General features: G+C 36.5%; 1 protein-coding gene across 5 annotated transcripts in view; it reads right to left on the reverse strand.

The window, feature by feature from the left end:
• Positions 1-522: 522 nt before the first annotated feature.
• Positions 523-24,406, reverse strand: part of ARHGAP18 (Rho GTPase activating protein 18) — a 92,265-nt gene continuing 68,381 nt past the window's right edge. For all 5 annotated transcript variants that reach the window (XM_069851857.1, XM_069851856.1, XM_069851859.1 and 2 more), the window contains exons 7-15: positions 23,030-23,121; positions 20,269-20,346; positions 17,277-17,436; positions 14,578-14,660; positions 13,162-13,368; positions 12,228-12,374; positions 6,756-6,880; positions 5,536-5,591; positions 523-2,871 (exon numbers count right to left, since the gene is read on the reverse strand). In XM_069851857.1, coding sequence (XP_069707958.1) covers positions 2,780-2,871; positions 5,536-5,591; positions 6,756-6,880; positions 12,228-12,374; positions 13,162-13,368; positions 14,578-14,660; positions 17,277-17,436; positions 20,269-20,346; positions 23,030-23,121 — 1,040 coding nt within the window. In that variant the 3' untranslated portion in view covers positions 523-2,779. The remainder of the gene's footprint in view (positions 2,872-5,535; positions 5,592-6,755; positions 6,881-12,227; positions 12,375-13,161; positions 13,369-14,577; positions 14,661-17,276; positions 17,437-20,268; positions 20,347-23,029; positions 23,122-24,406) is intronic.

The raw sequence follows: 24,406 nt of genomic DNA on the forward strand, positions 1-24,406 counted from the left end.
CTTTGCCCACGTGGAGTTGCACATTAAGTGTTAAATCAATTAATCTGTTAGCTGAGCAAAAAAAAATCTGCAGCTGCATTTCCCAAGTTGTCAGTCAAATGATGACATGCTGCCAAAGTGCTCCAAATAAACAATCCAGGCAGTGTTGGCTTCTTAATTATAGAAGATTTTTATTAGCTTACCTGAATTCTTTTTGGACTTCCCTCTTGTGTCCTAGTTCTTTAATTATGAGGAATTAAGAGCCAATATTTTCAATAAATGCTGAGAGGGTTCCCTCGCTTATACCCAGTAAGTGTTGTATTATGGATTTTGCTATAATACACTGTGATTGCAGCAAACTTTTAAACTTCTAGACAGTATTTCCTTTTCTAGTAGGCATTTAGGTTGCAAGACTGTCTTCTCCTATACAAAACTAAAAACAACTTGCAAAAATATAAAGTGTGAAATGAAAAAATAATCACTACTTAGTGGCAACTGTGTATCTTTTATGTAGAAATATAATAATCCAAGAGAGAAAAGAAGTCAGAAAAAAACAACATTTAATTAAAAAAGAGCTTTTTAAATTAAAAAAGATAATGGCACTAAACCAGAAACAAAGTTATTTAAGATATCATAGTCACAGGGTGGTTGTAATCTTATACTGAACTTTACAGCTGTTTCTATCATCTGCACTTTGTTCCTGATCAAAATAACATCTAGAGTTCCAGTAACAAGTAATCTTTTACAGAACTATAATGTATTATGAAAACATATATAATTTTTGTGTTACATGACAAAAAAATCCTTACATTTATTACATTATATTCATAAATATTTACCTAAGCATTGAACTGGTTTTCTACTCTACTCCTTACATTTAAAGAACAGGGAGTGTGGTTTGTTCTACTGACAAAAGTGATTTGTCTAACAGGGTTTGCCTATAGCGGCACGGTGCTATACCACAAAGAGGTATCCAACAAGATGGAGCTTCAAGGGCAGTACAGCCACATTAGAAAAATTTGCTTTGTTATTCATCCTGCTTTTGAGAATCCTTCAATGCTTCCTTTCCATATGAAGACAGTCTTTGACTTTAAAAAATAATAAATACTTATGCCCCCAAAATTGTTCATATGCTGTGGATAACTAATCAGTAGATGCCCAATTTTTGCATGACCTTCCAGAGTTCTGCTTCACTGCTTATCTATAAAATTGATACTTGTAGTGGTTACTACTTTGGGAACAAAACAGTAAGGGCCTGTATCCAAAGCTCAGCAGAAAGGCCCTTTATTCCTTTAATTGGCTTTGATCAAGTCAAAATATGTAATTCAATCCTTGATTGTATGTAGAATATTCCCTATGAGGTCAAAATAATTCTGTGTCTGCACTCAAAGAAAACATTTAATTCCAAGGATATAATTTCACAGTAGTTTTTACAGGCAGTCAGCATGCAGGTGTGAACATTTCAGCATGGCTGAGCTAGTTTACAAATAAATTTTAAAGTGGTACACAAGTTAGTGAGCCCAAAGTGTTGCTGTGGGACTGGGACTCTGGAGCTACAGTCCACAGCAATTTGTGCTGCAATAAGACACATCAGTCTATAACTGATCATCACTGAATTCCACAGGGAACATTTCAGTCTTTCATGTGGAGAGAAGGATTTGCAGGAGTTCACCGTTAGACTATTAATTTTTGAAGTGGTTTAGAGAGCATCTATCAGCATAAGAGAAATCAGAATTTGATTTCTAGCCTCGTCCAGGATAGACCAAAGTTCATGGTAGATAATATCCATGTGAACTCCTCAGTAGACTTCTACACTGATTTTGAATGAAACGTTCAGTTGCTTGCTATCTATGAAATTTAGCCTACAGTTTCCCTCCACAGTTATTTTATTCTACCTTAAAGTTTTAATTGTGCTAATAATTGGCAGGTTTTGGCAGTTTGCAAAATGCTTTGCAACCTATCAAATGTCCAAAAAAACTGAAAACATTTTACGTAACGTATCTGCATATCATTGCTGAAAACCCTAAAGGTCTATCTAGTGCAAGACAGTATTCCAGAAAGGACACTGCCAAGTGATGAGCTTTAAATGTACTCACCTTGTCACATGTCAAATAATCCTTTCTTTTTTTTTTATATAAATAATCTCAATAATACAATCAACTGGAAAAGAATAAAAAATATCCAAAAGATCTAGCAAAAAAGCTGCATAGAAAGCATTTTCACAGTTTCTTTTAAAGAGTTTTCATCAATCTTTACCTATAAAGTGAACAAAATTAGGACTTCCAGAGACAATATATATTGCATTGCAGTTTTTTTCCTGTGAATTTCACACTTAGTTTGGAAATTCATGACTGGTTTTAGGTATTTTTAATACTGTACCATTCAGAAGTGCTGATCAGGTTCTCCAGTGTACTAGTACTGTAAAAACCTATATGAATACAGAATTTTACACAAACAGATGGTAGATACCTAATATAAAGTGGTTAAACATCTGTTTGAAAAATAAATTCTCCTGAAACAAGACCTACCAGATGGGAGCTAGATTAGTGCCATTAAAATAGTTAAGGTACTTATTCTTATTTCAAACATGAATTGGAAAACTGCCATCTCCAAAATTTTGCTGTGAGTAAAACTGAAAAATTACTGTTGGGTTTCCATCACTTTTTTTTTTTTAAAAACTCTATAAGGTTCTATTAAAAAATATCACACAGTTGAATGTTGAAAGGACATACTATCCCTTTGAAAGACTCAGCTTTAGAAAGAAAGTCCACAGGTTGTTCTTTTGCCATTAGTTGTGAGTTTAGCTCTGCTTAGATTTTATAACCCACTCAGCATTTGGGTTGAGCTGGTACAGGTCCTTCATGTAGGTATCACCATCAAGGCAGCGTTCTCCTGGAAACAGAAGAGATATGTGGTTACATCAGTACCAAAAAAAAAAAGGAAACAACTTTACATTTAGGTTTTCAATCTCTCTCTGTACTATTAAACAAAGGACAACACAACTAAAACCTAGAACTACTCTTATCCTTCCAGTCTGTCTTGGGGAGGAACAGAGACAGAGGAAGAAGGAAGGACAGTAGGGGCTGTAATACCGCTGTAGCACATTCTAAGTCAGATGCTTCCTATAGACCATACAAATGGGAGCTCTCATCTGGAAAGGTTTCGGAAAAAAAGGAGCAATGCTCTGCTCCTCTTGTGGTTAAACGCAAACACTCTTCAGATTTACATAGAAGTCCATTAAAATTTCAGGTTATTTTTCCCTTCTTATAAGGAGAGTTTGAGTAAAGTTCGTCCTTGCTAAGGTGTTACTCCTTATCCTGCTCATCTTGGTCAGCAGTTCTGCATAGCACTTTACATGGTTACTCTCCTACAAGGCAGAAGTAGTGCAGTGTTCTTGGTGCATTACAAGCAATTAATTTATGTCTACTAGCTATGATGAAAATAGCATATGCTGACCCATCGGTATTTGCATATTCTTTCCATTCCCTCACAGGCAAAGCACTATCTCATGCATTTACAGCTCTACATCACAGCCCTTCTCCTACTCCTCTGTGGCAGTGCTTGGGGTAGATGGCTCATGTGCCAGTCAGTCGTCTCCGAGCACATGTGCTCCCGAAGCAGGAGGTCAGCAGAGGTTGGATACTGCAGCTGGGTTTGTCTGTGAGCTCTTTGGACCCCCTGCACAGAGCAAGTAAGAAGGCAAGACGCCCTGCTCAAAACAGGCTCAGTCTCCATCTGCTCCCTCTCCATCTGCTTTCCTTGCCAGGTGGCACCTGTCTTCCCACTAGCATTTTTAGCCAACCTATATGACCTGTAAAGCTCATACTGCTGAACTAGGCCCTCTCCCACACACAGTGCAGCAAGCTCAAGCGGTGAGAACACAGGGACAGTGGTTTGCCATGTCGGTATCCAGTCCTGGTCAAGAAGCAACGGCAGAAGCACTGTTCAGTGCCCTGATGCCCTATAATATGCTAAGTACTCAAAAAAGTCTGGAGACTTCAGCAGATCCATCTGCTAGGGCACAGGATCACAGCATTACGCTTGTTACAATTAGGAGCATAAGTGTAAGCATATGAGTGTATCACAATCTGTTGAGTATTCTCTGTTTTGGGTTCTCTTGACATGAGTCAGTCACATTGAACAGAAAGAGAGAATGGCAAAGATTGCAACAGCTGGTTTACTTAAATTTATACAGCAGGTTAAAGTCAGGTATTCTCCTTTATCTCAAGTGAGATTATTAATAAGGAATAGTATTTGTAAGGCCTGATTAAAGGTGAACTTGTCTAGGAGCAAACCATTCAGATCGAGGAAACATCTAAGCTTTCTAGCCTATTTCATAACAAAACAAAACAAATTTGTAACTAGCCATGTATTTTCTCTAAGAAGAAAGTTCCGTCAAGTTCTGTCACGTGTTTAAAGTGACAGTAGGTTGTTCTAGTGTCACTGGAATTCTGTTACAGAAACTTTTTTATCCAATGATTACACCTCTGTACAATAAACAAGACACTCCTCTCCTTCAGAAGTCTTACATCTGGGATCACAAGCTGCTTTGACAGACAGAAAATATATTTCCATATTGGATATGCAAGAGAACATATAATACATTAATCTGGTACCCAGCTGTCCTACTAACTTCTTTTTTTGCCATCAGACTTAGTAAAAACACTAAAACATAGGGAACATAGGAAAATGTTATTTTCAATTTACTTTAAGTCTTTTGGTTTAGACATACACACAAAAAATTATTTAAAAGAGTAATTAGGTAAAAAGAAAAGATACTAGAGGTAGTAATTTACATACAGAATTTAAACTTGCAGAGTGCTGAAGTACTGGGTATTCATGGAATCATATAACTTTATTTAAAGTTTTAATAGGTCATGATTAATAAGAAAAAAGTGTGTAAGTCCAATCCAAGACTATTTTCTAATTCTCTTTTTATTTTGCTAAGCATATGAAAAATACCGTGATTAGAAACTGATTTCCAATACAAAAATACTTCTATATTCATCAAAGAGAATTTCAGAACTGTGTTCAAAATTATTGTTTGGTGCCAACCTTGCTGACCTGCTATTTGCTTTAATGAAAAGGGCCTGGAAAACATACAGCAGGAAGGACTAACCGCTGGAAAATTTTATCACCAAGTCATCTTTCTAGTTAAGTATTTCTTTCCCCAAAGGAACTTGTAAGCAACGCTCAAATGCAGAGCATGAAGGACTGTAAGTTCACTTATTGTGCCTCAATACAAAAAGATTGATAAGATGACCTTCAAGCTCCTTCTTATACAACCTTTCTGGGCTTCTTCACTGTAAATACATATCAGGAACACCTGTTACAGCTGCCACCTTCCTCTGGGGGAGATAATAATACACTACTAATATGATGATCACACCAACACCTCTGCTTCCTCCTCCCCAAGGTTAACTGTCTGCCTTAGTGTCAGGGAGAACTAGGGACATGAATAAAAATTGCAACTACAATGAATCCCAAGGATAACATGCCAAAGAATCCCTATTCTAGGAAAAAAAAAAAAAAAGGTAGTTCAGAAACCATTCTTACCAATATTTCCTCCTATTTCATAAAGAAAGACCTCTTCTTTCTTGAGTGCTTGGGCACTGTCAGGAAAACAACACAATGAGCATCAATATCGTGAAAGAGCCATTTAGGTGTATCTGGGAGAATTTATGCTAATTAAGGTCAGCAGTGTACCTGTCTTAAACCTTTTGTGTTTATGCTCGTTTACTGATACAGTAAGTGAATAAGAATACCCTTGCATGCTAGTGCAAATGAACAGTCCTGTAAGTGGGCAATACTCTATAGAAAAGGTAAAATAAGATAGACATTAAGAAACTACAGGTTTAGAAAAGAATTCTGTTGTTATTAGCAAGTAGCCTGATATTTACCCTCTGATTTTTCTTTTACTGCTGGTGTAAAAGTAAGTATTCTCCTCAAACACGCCATACTTCTGAAAAAAGCCTTATGGTTTTGTGGGGAAAAAAACCACTTTTTTTTTTTCTTTTCTTTCTTCAAATAAAAGAAGTAAAAAACAAGACAGTGGAAGAATAAAGTCCCTGTATTACAAAGGGATTCTATTATTCTCACTGCTTAATTGCAGTAATATGCGCTAAGGCACAGCCAGAAATTAACTTTCTGTCAAAAGTATAAACCTCTAAATACAGCATTTAGGAAAAAGCAGCTTCTTAACCTCAACCTCATATTCTTGCTTTAGCATGAATGTGTACTCGCCTTAAATAGTTTTTTGCTAAATCTATTCTGATTTCTTACTTTGCTTATATATACAAAAATAGATGAAAAAGCTTGATTAAAACTTCTCTCTAAATGGCTTTGTATGATTCAAATATAGCTTTCCTTTTATATCACTAAACATGCATGACATTTGCACATATTCATATCCTAATACCTATACTGTTGCTATATACAGATGCATTTTTTACAAATTATTTTCTTTCTCTTCACCTCATTCCTTTGTTTCCTAGACTTATTTCCTTAAAGTTCCCTTCCATCTTCTCCACAGAAAGTTACAAATGTATTCCTGACCCATGACAGGAAACAGCAGTTAATTTTTTACTAATGGCACTCATGTATTCCTAAAGGCTTCAGGAGTTTTAACAACATTAAGAGCACGAAGCACGTATTCTAGTAGTCTCAAAAGTTCACGTAGTCACCTGAAATTAAAGTATTTTAAAACTTTTTTCTTGATACAGTATATGAAAAGCCACTTCTCCCAAAACAACAACAAAACAAAAATGTGTTTGTACCTTTTCTGGCTGAGAAACCTGGCTACTATATCACCAGCTTTCAGTTCTTCTGTCAGCTGTATTGCCATGGAAACTTTCAAAAGATGAGGCGCTTGCACCCGTATCACTCCCTGAGGAACATCAACCTGCAAAGCAATAACAGTGTTGGAATAAAGCTGCTAGCAGCTGGTTTTGATGAGCTTCTCAAAATATAGTACAGAATAAGTAACATAGTACAGTGCTCTGTAAGTACACTTAACAACTATCTACTACACTTCACTGCTGAAATATGGTAACTACACAGTAATTCAGAAAATTACATCAGACCTTCATATCTCTTTTTAACAGCAAGGAGAACTTTGGAACAAAAGAACAGTAGTCTTTCATTATTTTTCAAAGATGTTAAGAATAACAAGAACAATTACTGCTATATTAAGAATACACTTTGCTATTATAGGAAGAATATGAGATTGATATGGAAAAGACTTGCTGCATGCAAGAAAGGCAGGCAATCCCCCCGCACTAAAACACTCTCCCACCCCTCACTGCCACTAAAACTTCCCGAAGCCTTTCCAGTTTCATTTAATCTGAATTTCATACCAAAATAAGAAATCACAAAGTATTCACAGGTCCGTCTACTTTAAGTGATTTTTCTTTTCAAATATAATTTCCTTTTGAAACAGATATTCACTAGTGCAGTTTTCTCCCTACTTTTTATTCTCCAGAATATATTCAGCTAGTCAAACTGCAGGTATGACTACATAATGGGCTTATATTCTATTTCAACTCAAAAATCCTTGATGATGAATATCAGTCATATTAGTTACAGAGAAGGAGGGCTCCAAAGGACAGTTTTTCTTTTCAATTTGCAGTACATGGCATTTGAAGTCACAAAAGGCATAATTTATTTGTGAATAAGATCCTAATTTCTGTTCCTGGAAATCTTGAGGTAATTTTTCTATTCGTATTACATTACCATTTACCCAAGTATACTCATTTTAATGGGAAATGTCTGAGTCTCAGTAGTCAATGTTGGTTATGACAGTTCATTTTCTTCTTTTTTTCCCCTAATTTTCTGCAATTGTAAGGCCGAACATGTCTTCCTTGATAATCAATGAACAAATCTGGGCACCTGTGAATCTAGGATCGCTTCTCTGGAACCATCTGAGTTAAGTGAATATAGAACAAGTATAAATGTGAGCAGAATCAGAAGCACAGCTTACTGAGAAAGCTAAAGGCTCATTACTATACAAGTGATGAGCTATAGTAAATAATTTTAACCAAACAATCCTTTTATATACAGTCTTTTATTCACTGATTTTAAAAATACTAGACATAATAACTACTTCTGTCTAAAGATTTAAGAACACCAAACTGTCAATTGCCTCGCAGTAACGATGGAATCAAAGACTCTTAAGGCTGTAGTGGATTTCACAGAACAACTCCCTAAATTTACCCCTAAATTTGTTGAATCTATTCTTTAAGACCTCCACCTACAGAAACAATGTCTGTAGCCATCTGCTAGGAAGTTAACACCTACTTAAACATCTTTTGTCTCTTTCCAGTCTGCTAGGATCCTGGCAAAAGGAAAGGAAACTTTTAAGGATGAGAGGTTTATTTACAGATGCCCCAACTGATCTTTCATCAAATTCAGTATGGTAAATTTAAATTGGTTTTCATTTTTCTGTGCAATTCTGTTTCATTTTGTCTCAGTTGATTTTAATGGAGTTTTTTGAACCTTCAATTGAATAACAGGGTCTTTTTTTCTATACAGCAGGCACATGATGAATTATTTAAAAACCTGGCTGCTTTAAGTGTATAAGAGAAGGAATAAGAAACGTTCACAAAAGTGTAACATTATGGTCACAGATCAAACAGAATAATTACTTAGTTACTCATACAGAATCATTATTAGCTCATCTAATAAGTACATTTTGCCACTTTGTGTTAGTTTTGGCTGGGATAGAGTTAATTTTCTTCATAGCAGCTAGTATGAGGCTATGTTTTGGATCATCATCTTTATCTACAGAAGAACTCATGCTCAGCTGCACAGTATATTCATGGTACTCAACAATAAAGACAACAGATCCTGAGTATCCTCTAGCCCCATCACTATGCAAGTTGATGGAAAAGAAAACGTAGCCATAAAACGCCTAGGAGCAGAGTCACACAAGGACCTGTTCTCCACACAGTACAGTTCACAACATTCAAGTCAGGGCTCCACATCGTAACATTCAAGTCAAGTAGCCGTAAGGTGATTGACAATATGCTGAAGGGAAGGTCATCTATACTATTTAGTTTGTGAGTCCCCTCTCCTGCCTCACAGGCTCCCTCAGGATGAAGTTTACAACACTGAAAACCCTCTGGCTGAGTTAGGTGCTTGCACACTTTAAAAACCTGAAGAAAGATAAATCCTTAGTTGATGGAAAATACACAGGCCTAAAACAATTAGTCTGTAGCAGGCACAGCAGTCATCTGTGAGGTACTCATCTTTTTCAAACCCTTTTATTTTCAGAGGACCTTGAATCTATATAACACAAAAAAACCTGCAGCTGCTTGGCTATAGGATCTGGGGCAGGGCTCTTCCTGTGTCTCCTGTTCCATTTTGCATTACAAACTTAAATATTCATCAGACTAGATGAAGAGAGGAACAAAGTGACTACGCAGTATTTTCACTAACAATTCAGATGATGGACTATAATACATACTTATTAAATGTGTGAATGACACCAAGCAGGAATGGGGAATGAGAATTACAAAGAACAAAACTGGAATTACAAAGGGTCTTGCTACACGGGAGACTGAAAGTCTGAAAGAAATGGGATGCAGTTGCTCTCTTTGAATTGCAAATTGCTGCACCTAGACTGAGACAAACAACTGTAAAACTATATAAAGAGAAATGATTTAACAAGTGGCAATTTTTTTCGTAAATAATCGCGCTTTACATTGGAGAACAAATTCAGCAAGTCAGTAATGTTATACTGTGAAAATTCAAAACTCGCAAACAGAAGAGCTATGGGATACAATGGTTATTCCAACCTGTATTAGATAAACCCAATAGCATTGCATTGTGCTGCTAATGTGACTACTCCTTTTTTTTTTTTTTTTTGGAGCAACTGTAACATATAGAGGAATACAATGACCAATGGTATAAATCTGGCTATGGTAGTATGTACATTTCTAGTCCTGAGGGCATCTTTTTTCCCTGGCTAGAGCATAATGCACACAAACAGCAATATCAAGACTTAATCCTGAAGACAAATTTGGGGCCATAGGCATGCACAGGTATCCCAAAATAGCAATTAACCCTCATGGGTCCACTAATATTAACAACTCTTAGCACTTCACAGAGATCTTTCCCAAAGTTTGCAGTAAATGCAAATCCCCTGTCTTAAAAGGGGAAATTTGATTGATATAGAGACCTCATCAGAAATAAAATGAAATTTTACCCAAATGAGCTGACTGCCATTAAGAATGCAGAGGTATTTCCAGGGAGTATGGAAGTGACTGAAGCTCTGTTCATCTATGTTTAATCATGTGGGGTGTCACAGCATGTAGTAAGAAAGAGCAACTTTTACTTTGTTTTAATTCATCTGCATGCAAGACAATTAACTCCCAAAAGTTTCAAACATCTTCTGGGTAATCACCACAAGTCTAGGTGTCTCACTTGCCATCTAATTGTGGAATGCAGTTCAGGAAGTGCAGAGTAAAATCACCTCAATTTCAAATTAAGGAATTATAAAGTGAAAACTGAGAAGAAAAAAAACCTAAAAAGTTTCCCTTAAAGAATGAGACAATTTTGACCTGGAAAAATTCACAGGATTTTCATTCACAATGAAGCCTTATCAATTTGAAACTGATTTTGAAAGGCACTCAAATTACTGCATGCTTCAAAGAAGCATAAAGGATTTGTGAAAAATTGTACCATTTAATTTTGAAAGAAATCCCTACAGATTTCTAGGACTTAAAGAAAACTCTTGAATAGTAACTTTACATTTACATTTAGGTATGTATCACATATAACTTCAGCCCCAACTCGCCAAGGGATTAAAAAGGCATATTTTACTCTAAAAGTCCAACAGCACTAAATTAAAAAAAAATAAAAATCCTATACTTGAAGTAGCAACACCATTTGCTTATCTTAGTATATTTGCCATTATTTCAATGTTGAACAGGGGGTGGCAGCATTAAATGTCATCTCAACTGAACAGTATGCAAAGAATCCTTTTCTTACTAGACAGCATAAAACAAATGTCAGTGTTCAATTATTATAGCATATTGATATGCAAGATTCTAATTTTTTTTTTGCTTAATAGCTTAAAAAATGCCTTTATTAGAATATGACAACCCTTTCTTGTAAGTTTCCTATACACACTCAAGAAAAACACAGCCTATTCAGATAAATGCATTTTTACAAGCTACCACAAGATGTCTCTAATTCACCGGAATTTCAATACGACCTCAACCCACAAGCTGATACGTATTCATGATTTTATCTGGATACACATATATGGTGCTACCTGTTTCCTTATTTAAAATAAATTTGGAATTATGTATTTCAAATGCATTATAATTAAGATAGCATACTCTATTGACTAATCATCTTCAAAAAACTGTAATTGCTAACTGCATTGAAATTGTAAATAATAACAATTTAAAGGTACACAATATATATTTTTGAAAAGTTTCCATGTCAGTAGGAATAGTTAAAATAAAATATTTCTAAAGCACAGGAAAAAATAACACTATAATGCCGCAGGATTTCTTTTACATTGTAAAGAACATGTGAATGAAAAGAGTTACACTGAAACTTATGCTTGACATCACTGATGGGTCTGGAAGAAGTCAGTTACCTAATGAAGATATACTGAACTGTAGATTGTATTCACAGGGGTAAATTGGGAGTAGACACTTGGACAATAGCTGCATAAAAAGCAGTTTACTTGGGGTGCGCAAGTTGTGCATGCTCTAGCATGCTCCACTTTACAAAGAATAGTTAAAGATTCATTGAGGCAGAGTTCAGTGGTTTGGGAACTCCTATAAAAGGAAGATGGATTAAATGCTAGATTTGTTTATAAACACTATTAAATGTCAAATACAGAAATCTAGATATTTATTTTTAAGTAAACATAATTTGCTGTGACTTCCATTAGGCAGCAAGGCACCTAAAGATGGGTACAGTAATACTGAGTGTTGTCACAGCATTTGCTTCCTCTACAGACACAGATCTAATGTACATTTGTTTCAGGTGCCCAATTTGAAACAACTTGTGGGATATAATTTTTCAGAAGAGAAGTATTTTGAAAAGTCTGGGAAAATGAAGGGCCCAACCCGTGTGTCATGCTGGTAACCAGTAAACTATGTAATCCATATTAACTTCCTACCTATTGAAATTCCCAGTTAAATAAATGTAGATATTTCCTCTGCTATGTCCCCTTTTCCCTAGAGATGATAGTCTTATTAATAAAGTATTCTACATGTATGTTTCCTTACATCATTAGGGGTCTTTTCCTGTTTCTCATGCTTTTCTCGGTCATATGCCATCTTCTTCAGAAGTTTCTTCATAGCTTTGTCCTTTTTCTCCTTCTTCTGCCTTTCAGTGTTTTGTTTTCTCACTTGGTTAACAATAAACTTAGGAATCTAGATGAACACAGATAGCAAGTATGAATAAACTAACTTATCAATACTTTGTAAATTGACAGGTTGTGAGGTAGAATTCAAAAAACTAGTATTTATTTCCAGCAATAATTAAAGATTCAGATACTATAAAGCTGGCAAACAATTTAAAAACTACTCCATTTGTGACATTATATCCCATTCAGTAAGGTCTCAGAGGAGCAGAAATGGAATTACACAGCGTTTTCACTGCCCTCAGCCAAAAAAACCAAAAAATCACTCAACACACGGTCTGTGTAATGGCGATAACAACTTTTCCTCACATGCAGCAAAGGCCAAAAATGTTTGAAGTACTTGGTGGACAACAAAGTCTGGACTTCTCCAGGTTGTCTAAGTCACAGCTTTCCTTAAGATACAACTTCATGTTTTATCAAAAATTGTTTTATATAATAAGACATTTTGGCCAGAAGGGAAATAGACCAAAACACTGTTTCCTGCTAATATCTCTAAACAGAGAAGAAGAAGAAGAATTCTGGATATAAATAGTCCAAGTACAAAGATACCCCAAGGACTTTATTTTAGAATTCACATGTGATGCATACAACATTAAGCTCCAATGATCAGACTTTTAACTCCACTACAAGATGTAACTATTCTGTTTCATTCCCCTAAGAGTTATCTATGAGCAAGAAGCTAGCTGGATGGGGCTGATATTTCTCTAAATCATGGAAATAAGTTCATTTTATTTTTCTGTTCAGATGCCTTGTTTACAGAGTTTATGATTTTCCCTCTCCCTTAAGAATACACTTACTGTCCAGAGAAGGTTTTGGTACCGAATCATAAAGCGCATGACATTTGCTGTTCCAGCTGCCATAACAAACTCGCTTTGTTCGATAGTCTTTGAGCCAAACCCATGAAATGTGAAAAGGTTTGGGGCCATCACCATCGCAACGTTCTTTAAGGTCATTTTATTTTTGTCTCGATGATCAATGACCCTTTGGAGGAATTCAAGCAGTACCTGAAATAACAGCAGAACTTACAGCTCAACTCTGCACATGAAAAAGTTACGAGTGAAATGATGCTACACATTTATTTGGAAAAGCTCTTCATTCCTAACAAAACACATTAAAAGCAATCGATAATATGTGTGGATCTGGATTTGTTCACAGGACTGTAATGCAAGTTTTGTTTCCTTTAAGTAATGAAGTAAATAATTCTCATTATCTTTGTGGATAACATTTACAAAGGCATTCAAATGACTTTGAAGCCCTTTCACAGTAAAATTTTTTTCAAAACCCTAGTCCTGTAGGCGCATAAGTAGCATTCCATGGATGCTTTTAAAACACTAGTGTTGTCTTTTCTTAAATTAAAAGTGTACATAATAGTGACAGCTGTCATGGTTAGGGCAACACAGTGTGGCCAGTTCTGTAATGTAAGCAATATGTAAGTAAACCACAGCACTGCAAATGACAGGTAGCCAGTTATAAACTGTCAATCTTCAATTAACTCAGTTCCAGATACTTGTAACTCAACTCAGGAGCCCTTAACTGCTTCCACACAGTAAATAAAAAGAAAGTCATGTTTAAACAATAAGATCTAATGGGATTTTTAGCCTGTAATAGAAGATGTTCTGCATCCTACACGTATTCCGCAAAGTAGTTATTTATTGTAGCAATTTTAGTAGTAAGTATATTCTAAAAAAAATTAATAACTTTTCTAAAAAAGGACAAGCCCAAATTGGAAGATTCCATGCAATGTGCTGCAAGCACCAACAAGAATGTAAACTTCTAGCTTATTGAGAGTAAAAACAAACAGCACAGAGAAAAGTGGGGAACAAAAATGAAGAGCTAAGCCCATTTCATAAAAGCAAACCCTCATTCATAGAATTCTAGCACTATTTTTTGCATTGAAAATAATGACGGCTGGAAATAAAAAACAGCAGAAAGAAAACTTTAAGAGAAAAGGTAGCTCACTAGAAAATTATTATTGTAATCGCCAAGAAAAATTTCAAGTCACATTCTTAAAAGGCATTTGGGAGGAATTAGAGTCCCAAGTTGGTTTTTTCTGAAGTTCAGTGAAGTATGAAGAAAGAAAAAATCACTAGTTTCACTATTAACTTTGAGCTGAAAAAAAAAAAAGAATGTAAAAGAACAATAGCATTCATTACAGTGGATTCACAGAACTAGACAAAATATTTGTGCAGGAAGAAAACATTAGCAATTCTAACCTTCAGAGTGTCTCTGTTTGCTTCAGGTAGAAGAAGAATCAAAAGATTCAAAGCTTGCAGTTGCTGTTTCTTCGTTGGAAGATCTGCCAGTGAAGCACATGAACCTTAATATTTGAAAACTGTCATTTGTCCTCTTCAAAAAGCAAGACTGCAAAGTGGAAACCTCTTGCAAAATGCTGAATGCATACACATGGCTAATAGTCACAGCATGACAAAGGACAGCAGATCCTTCTTTTCTAATACTCATTTCCAAACGTTCTTTTAGGATTCAATTGCTGTGTGACTCAGCACTCTTTTGGCAATATTTTCTAGATGCCTTGTGACTCTTTGTTTTGCAATGTTAGAAGAAGAAATAGTCATCTAACGGTTCCTCCCTTTTTGAGCCTGTGCCTCAACATATGAAAGGGTATGTTCAAAATCGCTTTCACAGTTTCTGATTGCTTTAACAGTTGCATGGTATCCCAAGTCACCCACGCAGGACAAATACCATGTGTTGCTGAATAAGGCAGGCAGGTCTCCAGAGACATAAGCAGCAGCAGCTGCAATGGCAAACCAGTGGGTTTAAAGCCAAGAGCAGAGAAGTTTTATACATATCTACAGTGGTGAGTGCTGTGCCAAACAAGGCAAGTTATAATTAAAGAACAGTGATGTTGGTTCTGCCTTTTACCCAATTGCTCAGTGGTGCATCATTCACCCAAGATGCAGGATGAGTGCATAGAATCATAGAACAGTTTGTGATGGAAGGGACCTCAAAGCCCTGCCATGGGCAGGGACATCCCACTAGATCAGGTTACCCAATGCCCAATCTCTACACTCTTCCACCTCCTAGAGGAGCTCTTATGTTCAAGCAATATTGAGCAGCAGAAAACCCTAACTCTCCCACGTTTGTCACTTGTGATAAATTTTCTCCCGTCACACTTTTCAGGACATACCCTGACAAGTCATCTCAGCACATTCCTAATGAATGAGGCTGTACATAAAACAAGAATAAGCTACCTGCACTTGACATATTTTTGTCACAGTATTTCAAAATTGAACAGGGATGTTCTCATGCACCCTGCTGGGATTCCAACTGAACTGCTATTTCAAATACATTTCAGGCAAATCAGTTTGGGAGATACCACAAAAAAAAAAAAAAAGTTCATTGATGGAATAAAAAAAACCCTTGCTGACTACTTTCTGTTATAATAAAAATTAAGGATCTGAATAAATGAGTGAAAAATAATATAGCCATTTAAAACACATAAGTAGTGGCGACAATGTATCTACCTGCTCTAGAAAACCATACATTAAACAATAGAAGTAAGGCCACAATGCTCAAAACCAATGAGAATTAATCTTTCCCCAGAAAAGTAAGCAAAAATAGACTTGCAAAACAATTAAAACCTGTTAATTAAATCAAGGTTTTCTGTCAGTTCACCTAGATAACAACTGAATTGTAGTTGCCTGAATTACTTAAATTAATAAATAAAATTGTTTAAATTAGAATTAAATATTTAAACAACTTAACCACACTAAGTCACAGTGTTGTGAAAAAAACAATTACTGTCAGAAAGTTGGCCCTTTTTCTCTAACACCTAATCTTACTAAATGTAACCAACAAGACCGGCAGACAATTTAAACAATGCGAGGCTATGAAGTGCAATGTTTGTTTTACATCAAATCCTTTGGCTCAAAGTAAGAAGGGGTTTGGGTCCTTGCACCTGAATATTTTCTGGGTAAAAGCACATAAGCCTCAGCACAGCTCAGGAGCGGCAAGCAGAAACCCTCCTGGCTCCAATCAGTATCTGGTAAGTGGAACAACCTTGAGGAGCTGTTTGCTGCCAGCATTATTTGAAAGCATTCTGGCCAGCTTTAACTTGCTACTGAGTACTGCAAATTCAACAACGGTATGTAGCAGGCCTAAGCACTAGCCTCCTACTCCCACCAAATTAATGGCCTTAAAGGCAGCTCACAACTCAGTGATGGCCACAGCCCACAGTTTTCAAGAATATTTGCCTGTCTGCCTGTCCATGAGAATTCCCTGAAAGTGCCCCTTAGAAATGAGCCATTGCTCTGTCTGCAGACAAGGGGAATACGTTGCACTCCTGTGTCAGCTGAGGAGTTAACATATGTGGGTTCTCACTCCTGATTCATTATCACCAAATCAGTCTCTTTCAATTACAACCGGTATGTTTGCTGTCTTGGTGACCAGTTGGCAAGGAGGATGTTTTCGCAGGAACTTGCGGATCTCAAGAGACTGGGGATGATCAGCAGTTCTGACTACTCTGCTCTAACTTTTCCTGTTGTAAATGGACAAAATATCCTAAACAGTAAAAATTACCATTTGTTACATTTTCTGTAAAACTGTTAAATCTTTGACATTTTCTTTTGAAGCAAATATTGCTTATAAATTGATACCATCATACACAATTTCCTTATAACCTATATATACACCTCCTAACGACTATAAGAAATGTTATCAGAAAGTGGCAGTGTGCTTTCATTTTATGTGCAAACAATTAAATTAGATGTCCCATGAAAAAAGTTATTTGTACATTAGCAAAAATATACCCATTTTTTCTAAGAAGTCATATTGTTGTTGTTCAATTTGTATTTCAGTTTCACATATCATTACCGAAAATACTGCTCTGGCAAAGAGGCACATTTCTACATTGGTACTGGTTCTTTACAGCTGAGACAGAAAGGACACTACTCACTCTGTACATCTTGGAAAGCTTTGAGATATTCTACAGTGAGGAGTGGCTGAGGCAGTTCACGGATGAAGAGTTTTAAAAGACTTGCTGCATCATGTTGCTTTACATTTTCCCAGTTGAAAGTCCCTTCATAAAATTTTGCTTCTAGTTCTTGGCAAAGACCCTGAAAGGCAGCAGATACAGAGAGCACCAATAACACCTGGCTGCTGGAAGTCATGCATTATACACACAAAAATACTTTCCATTATTTGAAAGGGGAAAAAAGGGATACTCGAAATATTACTTAATTCCAGATGACATTGATCTTTTGCAATAAAAAGATAAATTAGGGATCAGAAGCACTGCAAGCAAACACATAGCAATAGGTATCAGACAGCCAAATCATACAGGAAAAAATCCCATGAGCCTGGCTCAGGGCCCTATGAAGTAAACTATAAGAACCAGATATCATGTTCATTCATATAAGGGTTATGAGTTTCCATCTCCCCAAATATTAAGATGTGGCAGATACAAATAACAATTCTGAAACTACTACCAAAGGGTGTTGCCGTAAGGTATGCATGGCTGTTTCTATAAAATAAGACAGCAGTTAACACACAATTCTCTATCAAAACATACACAAAGGTGAGGCTGGTTCTCTTTATCAAAAAAAAAAAAAAAGAGAAAATATTTGTGTGACTGGATAGCTAGATGTCTTGTCATTTACAGGGAACTCCATGCCACTGGATCCATACAGCTCTTGCTTAACACTGGATGTCAAACATGCTGTCTGTGGAAGGGGACTGTATTGCAAAACATAAGGTTATGCAGTAGAATAAATAGTACTGAAAGTCTCAGTGATACCTCATAAATCTGGGATTGGGAAAAGGTGGGATACTTTTGGCAGCAGACATTACCATATACCTGCCTTGCTCCCACAGCACTGCTATTACTGGGCTTCCAGAGATGGATGAATGGGAACATGCTGCAAAGACTGAGTTCTTAGTCTCCCATTAAGCATCAGTCCTGACCTTGCATCCATTTAATTTATTTCTCAGTCCAGCAGAATGGGAGGTGGCCTCAGTATAGGGCCAGTGGCCCTAAGGCACCTATCGTAATTCCCTCCCTTCTTCTTGCCTCAGTTTTTCCAGACAGAAAATGGGGATAGAGACACTGGCTTGTTTTGTGAACTATGTGAGATGAAGTGAGGGAAAGTGCTATGGAAAAGTATCGCCTTAATTATTTATCTGGGCAAGAAGCACACATTGGATAGAGGACACCAGAAACGTTTTTAAGATACTGTTCTCATTAATTTAACTGATCCAAATGGAAAATGGATCTATTTCCAAAGAAAATGTGGACACTTAGGTTGACATAAAAGTTGGATGTTCTCAGTTGTCTTCCAGAGAGATCTTCTGCCTCCACTGAAGATGTAAGGCAATTTTTAAAAAACTCCTCTAATTATGCAGGGGGTTCAAAGATGCTAAGGTCTGAACTCAAATGGCTAAAATAAAGTGGGTATGATTTCCTGTTCATCAACAAAAGCAAACTTTACAAATAAAGACTACAATCCTCCCTCTATGTCTCACCAAGTCATCCATCCACAAACCAAATCACTGGGGAAAATGCAGTATTAAATAACAGATAAAATGAATTGCTCTAAGAGGCAAGAGCAGAAATATCAACTATACATCCTAATGAAACAATTCCTAGATTTAAAGGTAGATGTATTTAACTATGAGGCATTGTAGATATGCAATGCAATTTTTAAACTACTCCTCTAATATCTATAAAATAAGATAGCAAAAATATTTTTTCTTGAGATTATCTATGCCCTTCTATAAAACCACATAAGGAGGAAAATATTTTCTTTTTCAATAGGAGAAACAAAGTTTAAAAAAAAATTAAGAAAGAACATCAGTCCTTTAGCATGCTAAATTCCTTGGGGTTTCTGTAAAGTTTCCCATTTAAATAAGTAAAGGAACTTCACATCTTTGCTAATAAAACAATTGCTTCATTCAAAGAAGCAGCTACTGCAAATGAATAGGCCAAAATTTAATGGAAATCAAATAGTGAATGATCCTCTGCCTGGGAAACTGTATTAAACTGATAAAATCAAAGAGTAAACAAATAAACCAAATCACTCCAAAATCACTCCAACATACAAAACTGATGAAAAGTGGAAAATAAAGAATGAAGTAAAACTGTGAAAAAATAAATCTTAGTTATTGGTAAATAAACAAAGTCACTTCCCTTAATATTCCCTTTTTTCAGTTGTTTCTAATGAACCAGCTGCTGGACCAAGTTCTACATGACAGAGGCTGGCAGATGTCTTTGGACAGTTGAATCCTCTTAAATGGTCCTTTCTGTACAGAATTTATGGCCAGTTCAGACAGTCTTTTTAACACATTGACTCTTGGCGTGAATCATACTGCCTATTTAGTTTCCTGCATTAAGACAAATACTGGGGAAGAGTCTGCATGTAATTGGCACTCACTCTGCAAAGTGTCAGTGTGTGCAGACGTGCCTAACAAGATTGCGCTTAGTGAGCTGAGTAGTTATGTTGCTGTTCATAAAAATAAACGTGAGAGGTTCTTCAGTGCATGCTGGCTGCCTTGCACTGTATCATAGGTTAAGTTTAGCTGTTAAAACAGGGTCACAATGCCAGAGAAAAGCTTCCTCCTGGGGCAGAAAGATTGTGTATGAACTGTTCAGATGATTAAGCTGATTCAGGGAAAAACCAAAAGGCTGAAAAGCTCATGCCAAGAATTAATGAGATTTTGGCACAACTGTATTTGAAACATAGCTTTGGCACTCCTTCAAATTTGAACTCCAGTCTTCTCCCCCAAACTACATTGGATGAAACCATAAGCTTTCTGGCTAATATAAGTCTATTTTCTTTGTAAAAAGATTTTTCTTTCTGTTTTGAGGATTAAAATATATTTGTATGACAAAATAAAAATCTGCAAACATAGATAGGTTTCAGGGGATGTCAAGAACCTGTGCAACATTTTACCTTTATTCTTGTTGCAACTCCTGGTATTCTAAGAAGTCCTTCTGTTTCCAGAGTTGCCTCTTCTATCTGGGCAATCAGCTGTCAAACACAAACCAAACTACATAAACAAAGATGCCAGTTAAAAATTACTGCTAGATAGTTCTCATATATTGGAGCCTCTATGTATGCATCCGTGTGTGTGTGGGTATGTGCATGCATGCATTTGCGCTTGCACATATGTAACAAGCAGACACACAAACACATAGATTACAAATGGATTACAGCTGTTAATGTGGAACAAAACATTAAATATGGCTCTTACCCGCTTTATAAACACTATTAAAGAAGAATTTGCCTATTTTATGAAAAAAGAAAACAGTATTTTTTAGACCTGCTTCAAGTCTCTTCCGAAGACTGAAGCATTTTTTTTCCAAAAATACATAAGCTTCAAAAGTAAATCCCAGTTACTACCCTTGTTAAAATGTCTCAGAATCAAAACAATTAAGGTAACATTAGAGATACAGTACTAGCTTTCTCACAAATATTCTTTATAGTTGGAGAAGAACTAAGTACTTCTAGGCTTTCAAGAAGCCTCAGTTTTGCAAATACTGGCATCCCCCTAAGGAACTCAACAGTTTGTAATCAAACACATGGCTTGGTATTAGTAGAAAGTCTGCAAAAGTACTTAAAAACAAGCATAATAAATTCTTTTTCTCTGAAATATATGCCTAGAAGTAATCATTGCAATATGGATCTAAGAGTATTCAAAGGAAATCTGTAAACTTCAAATGGTGATGACATCATTTTAGCACAAATAGTTCTCACAATGTTTAACTAAGGCAGTGCCTTTGTTACATACCTACCTATGCCAGCTCTTGTGTAAGAACAATTATGCAACACAGTTGTGTTTTCTCCAGTTACAGAAATTAAAGGGGCTTTACCTACGGCTGTTTTTATATAACTGCTAAATGCCTTAAAAAAAAAAAAATCTAACACATCACCCTGACATAATTTTCCTTGGTTAAAAAAACCAACAAAAAATGGTGCTAATTGGTCACATCCAACTCTCACCATACCTGGCTTACACCAGAGCAGTGGCTGCCACTCTCATCTGTTTGGTAAAAAGAAGTTGTGAGCATGTTGTATTGCTTTGTGTTCTGTTGTTGACTGTTTAATGACTTTGCCGGACCAGGGCTAAACCATGACGGTTTGGCACCATCCTCAAGTCTGTAGGAAGGCAGTGTCTGGTGGCACTGCTGGTCATGTCTGCTTCACACACTCAGAAGTGCCCCCTTGGCAGGGAACAAAACTTGCTGGCTGCTGGCCATCACCAGCCTTCTGCCTACAGAAAATCTCCTCTTCCTTTCTATCAGGGCTACTTTGCATGGCTTCATTACAGGCCATAGACCTGAATTACTCTCAGCAGAAACTTCTGGTGGAGATACATAAATAGGTATTACCCTCAGATTTTCCAGACAGAAAACCCTTAGGCTAAATTATGCCATTATTTTTAACCATAGTTCCTCAATGAAATAAAAACTGGTGTATTTTTTATCAGAAGATTAGATAGCAGTCTTTCTATTAGCCTGGTTTGTTTCATTTTAGTGATAACCGAGGTACATTTAAAAAGTAGTCTCTACAAAAAAATACTTTTTCTTGCACTATTCTTGGAAAGCAGGTTCTATGATGAACAGGCTGAAAAACCAGGAAAATTTATTTTCATATACTTTAAATAAGAATATTCATATTTTCATATTCTCATTGAAATAAAAACTGTATTCCAAATGATGTCCGTACCTTGAAAACAAATCATATCTGTGAGCTAGAAATGTTTATGTAAAATGTCCTTCCTGATGAACTGTGCTTACTATGTTGCTAGGATAGCACGCTGATCAATCACTTCTTATCATTTTCTTTTTTTCTAGATAGCATCTTTCCCAGAAATGTATTTTTCTGATCCTGAGGGAGTAATTCCTGGTATGAATGACACAGCAATAGTTTCGAGGGAGTGATGCAAAACTACTGAGTCTTCTGTTTCTTGAAAAATAACTTAACAAGCAGGTGAGGAAACAGGACTGAGTTTCTGTCAGTGTTAGGACAGCTTCGCACACTGTGGTGTCTCCCTTCTCATGCAATGAGACCTACTGTGCATGGGTAGTAAATCCAGGGTGTCCATCATCTTTTCCAACACCATGATATGATACAGGCCAAAGCATCCTGCCCCGTACTAAAGCAAGAAATCTGGAAAAAGGCAGCTGCCACCACCAGAGGCAATTATCCAGCCTGATGCCCAGTCTTCAGCTGTCTGCCTCATGGCCCAAATCAGTTCTGAAAGGAAAAAAACACTTCCTAGAAAGGTAGGTTCAGCCCATGGGCAGGGACTGAGAATTTCTAAGGAATTTCATGCATTTGCTCTGAAAAAAAAATAAAGGGCAGCCCTACTGATGATGAAAGATATGCCACTGTTATGAAATGGAATTTGGCTGCAGCAGGTTCTTGCACTGATTGTTGGTTTTCACAGGCTTATTAGTAAACTTGCCTAAATCATGGAGACCAGTTGTAACAATAAACTTTGTTCCTTTAACTCAAAATATGTCTGACAGAAAGCAAAGTATCACATTTACTGAATTAATAATTAAAGCTGCAAATAAAACTTAATATAACTTTTATTAGAGTAATATACCGAAAACTTTCCTACAAGAAGCAAATAAATCCAGGACAAAATGTTATTTGTTTGTCATTTGCAGATATGTAACAGATTGGATTCCTTGTGTCTATTTACCTTTTGAAAAATTAGTGGTATCTTGGTTCCTGGCACCTTCTTCTGATCCTGTTCCAGTAAAACTGACAGCGGGACACCAAACAAGCCCGAGTCTGAAGAATAAAGAAAAAGGAACAGATATTATCCACATCTGTTTCAATATACGTGATACTGTCATAAACCACATTTTTGAAGCCATAAGCTTATTCAGAGCTATTGACCTTTTGTTCAAAGTGTTTGAATGCCTTTGTCCATCAAGCTATTATTATATACAGCATACTAGCTAAAAGGATCCATTCATCTATTCCTTCAACTGTAAATCAGAAGTCTTCTGTTTTGACTTCAAATTACCATCCACGTGTTTTGCAGTACAGTGAAGCGAACTGCATAAATGAACCATCTGTGCGGTTCTGGTTTGCAGAATGGGAGTGATGATGACCCTGCAATGCAGATCGTCATCATTCAATGCAAGTTATTACAGTTAAGATGCAAATAGCATGAGTAAAACATCCAGAAATTTGGCTACTGTAATGAGTAATTATCACCCAGAGTTACTCTGAGCACTTCTCTTTAGGAAGGTTTTGAAAGAACTTTTCTGCTCTTGTGCTTTTGCATTATACAACGCCGGCAGAACACATCTTGCCAAAGGTGTTTCGCTGGATTTTTTCTTTTTTTTTACATAAAAGCAAAACTACAGTTAAGTCTTGGTCTTTACAATAGTGCTAATGCAATGTAAATTAAAAGAAAAGGCATTTAGTCTCAGTTTATCTAGCCCTGAAGCAAAACTAGCCTTAGTCTTCAAGTAAATGGGACTCCTGTGTGTTTATGGCTCAGCTGAACAGAAGTGAATGACCATTAGAAGAGAGCTATACTAGTAACTGCTAAACCCAACTTTCCTGACTGAGATGGTTTTGGCTGAGACAATTTCCTCTGTAGTAGTTAATACAGGGCTATGTTTTGGATTTGTACAGAGAACAGCATTGATAATACAGGGATGTTTTTGTTATTGCTGGGCAGCCTTACAGAGAGTTTAGGCCTTTTTGTTTCTCACATCACCCCAGCAGTGAGTAGTCTGGGGGTGCACAAGAAGCTGGAAGGTGACACAGCTGGGACAACTGGCCCAAATTGACTGAAGGGATAGACCACACCATATGACATCTTCCACAGCGTATAAAGCTGGGGAAAGAAGAAGGAAGGGGAAAACATTTGGATTTACGGCATTTTGTCTTCCTGAGTAACTGTTAGGCATGATGAAACCCTGCTTTCCTGGAGACAGCGGAATACCTGTCTGCAGATGTGAAGTAGTGAATGAATTCCTTGTTTTTCTTTGCTTGTGCGTACAGCTTCTGCTCTACTTATTAAACTGTTTTCATCTCAACCCATGAATTTCCTTACTTT

The sequence above is a fragment of the Phaenicophaeus curvirostris genome, chromosome 2, assembly GCF_032191515.1.
Source record: "Phaenicophaeus curvirostris isolate KB17595 chromosome 2, BPBGC_Pcur_1.0, whole genome shotgun sequence".
NCBI classification, from domain to species: Eukaryota; Metazoa; Chordata; class Aves; order Cuculiformes; family Cuculidae; genus Phaenicophaeus; species Phaenicophaeus curvirostris.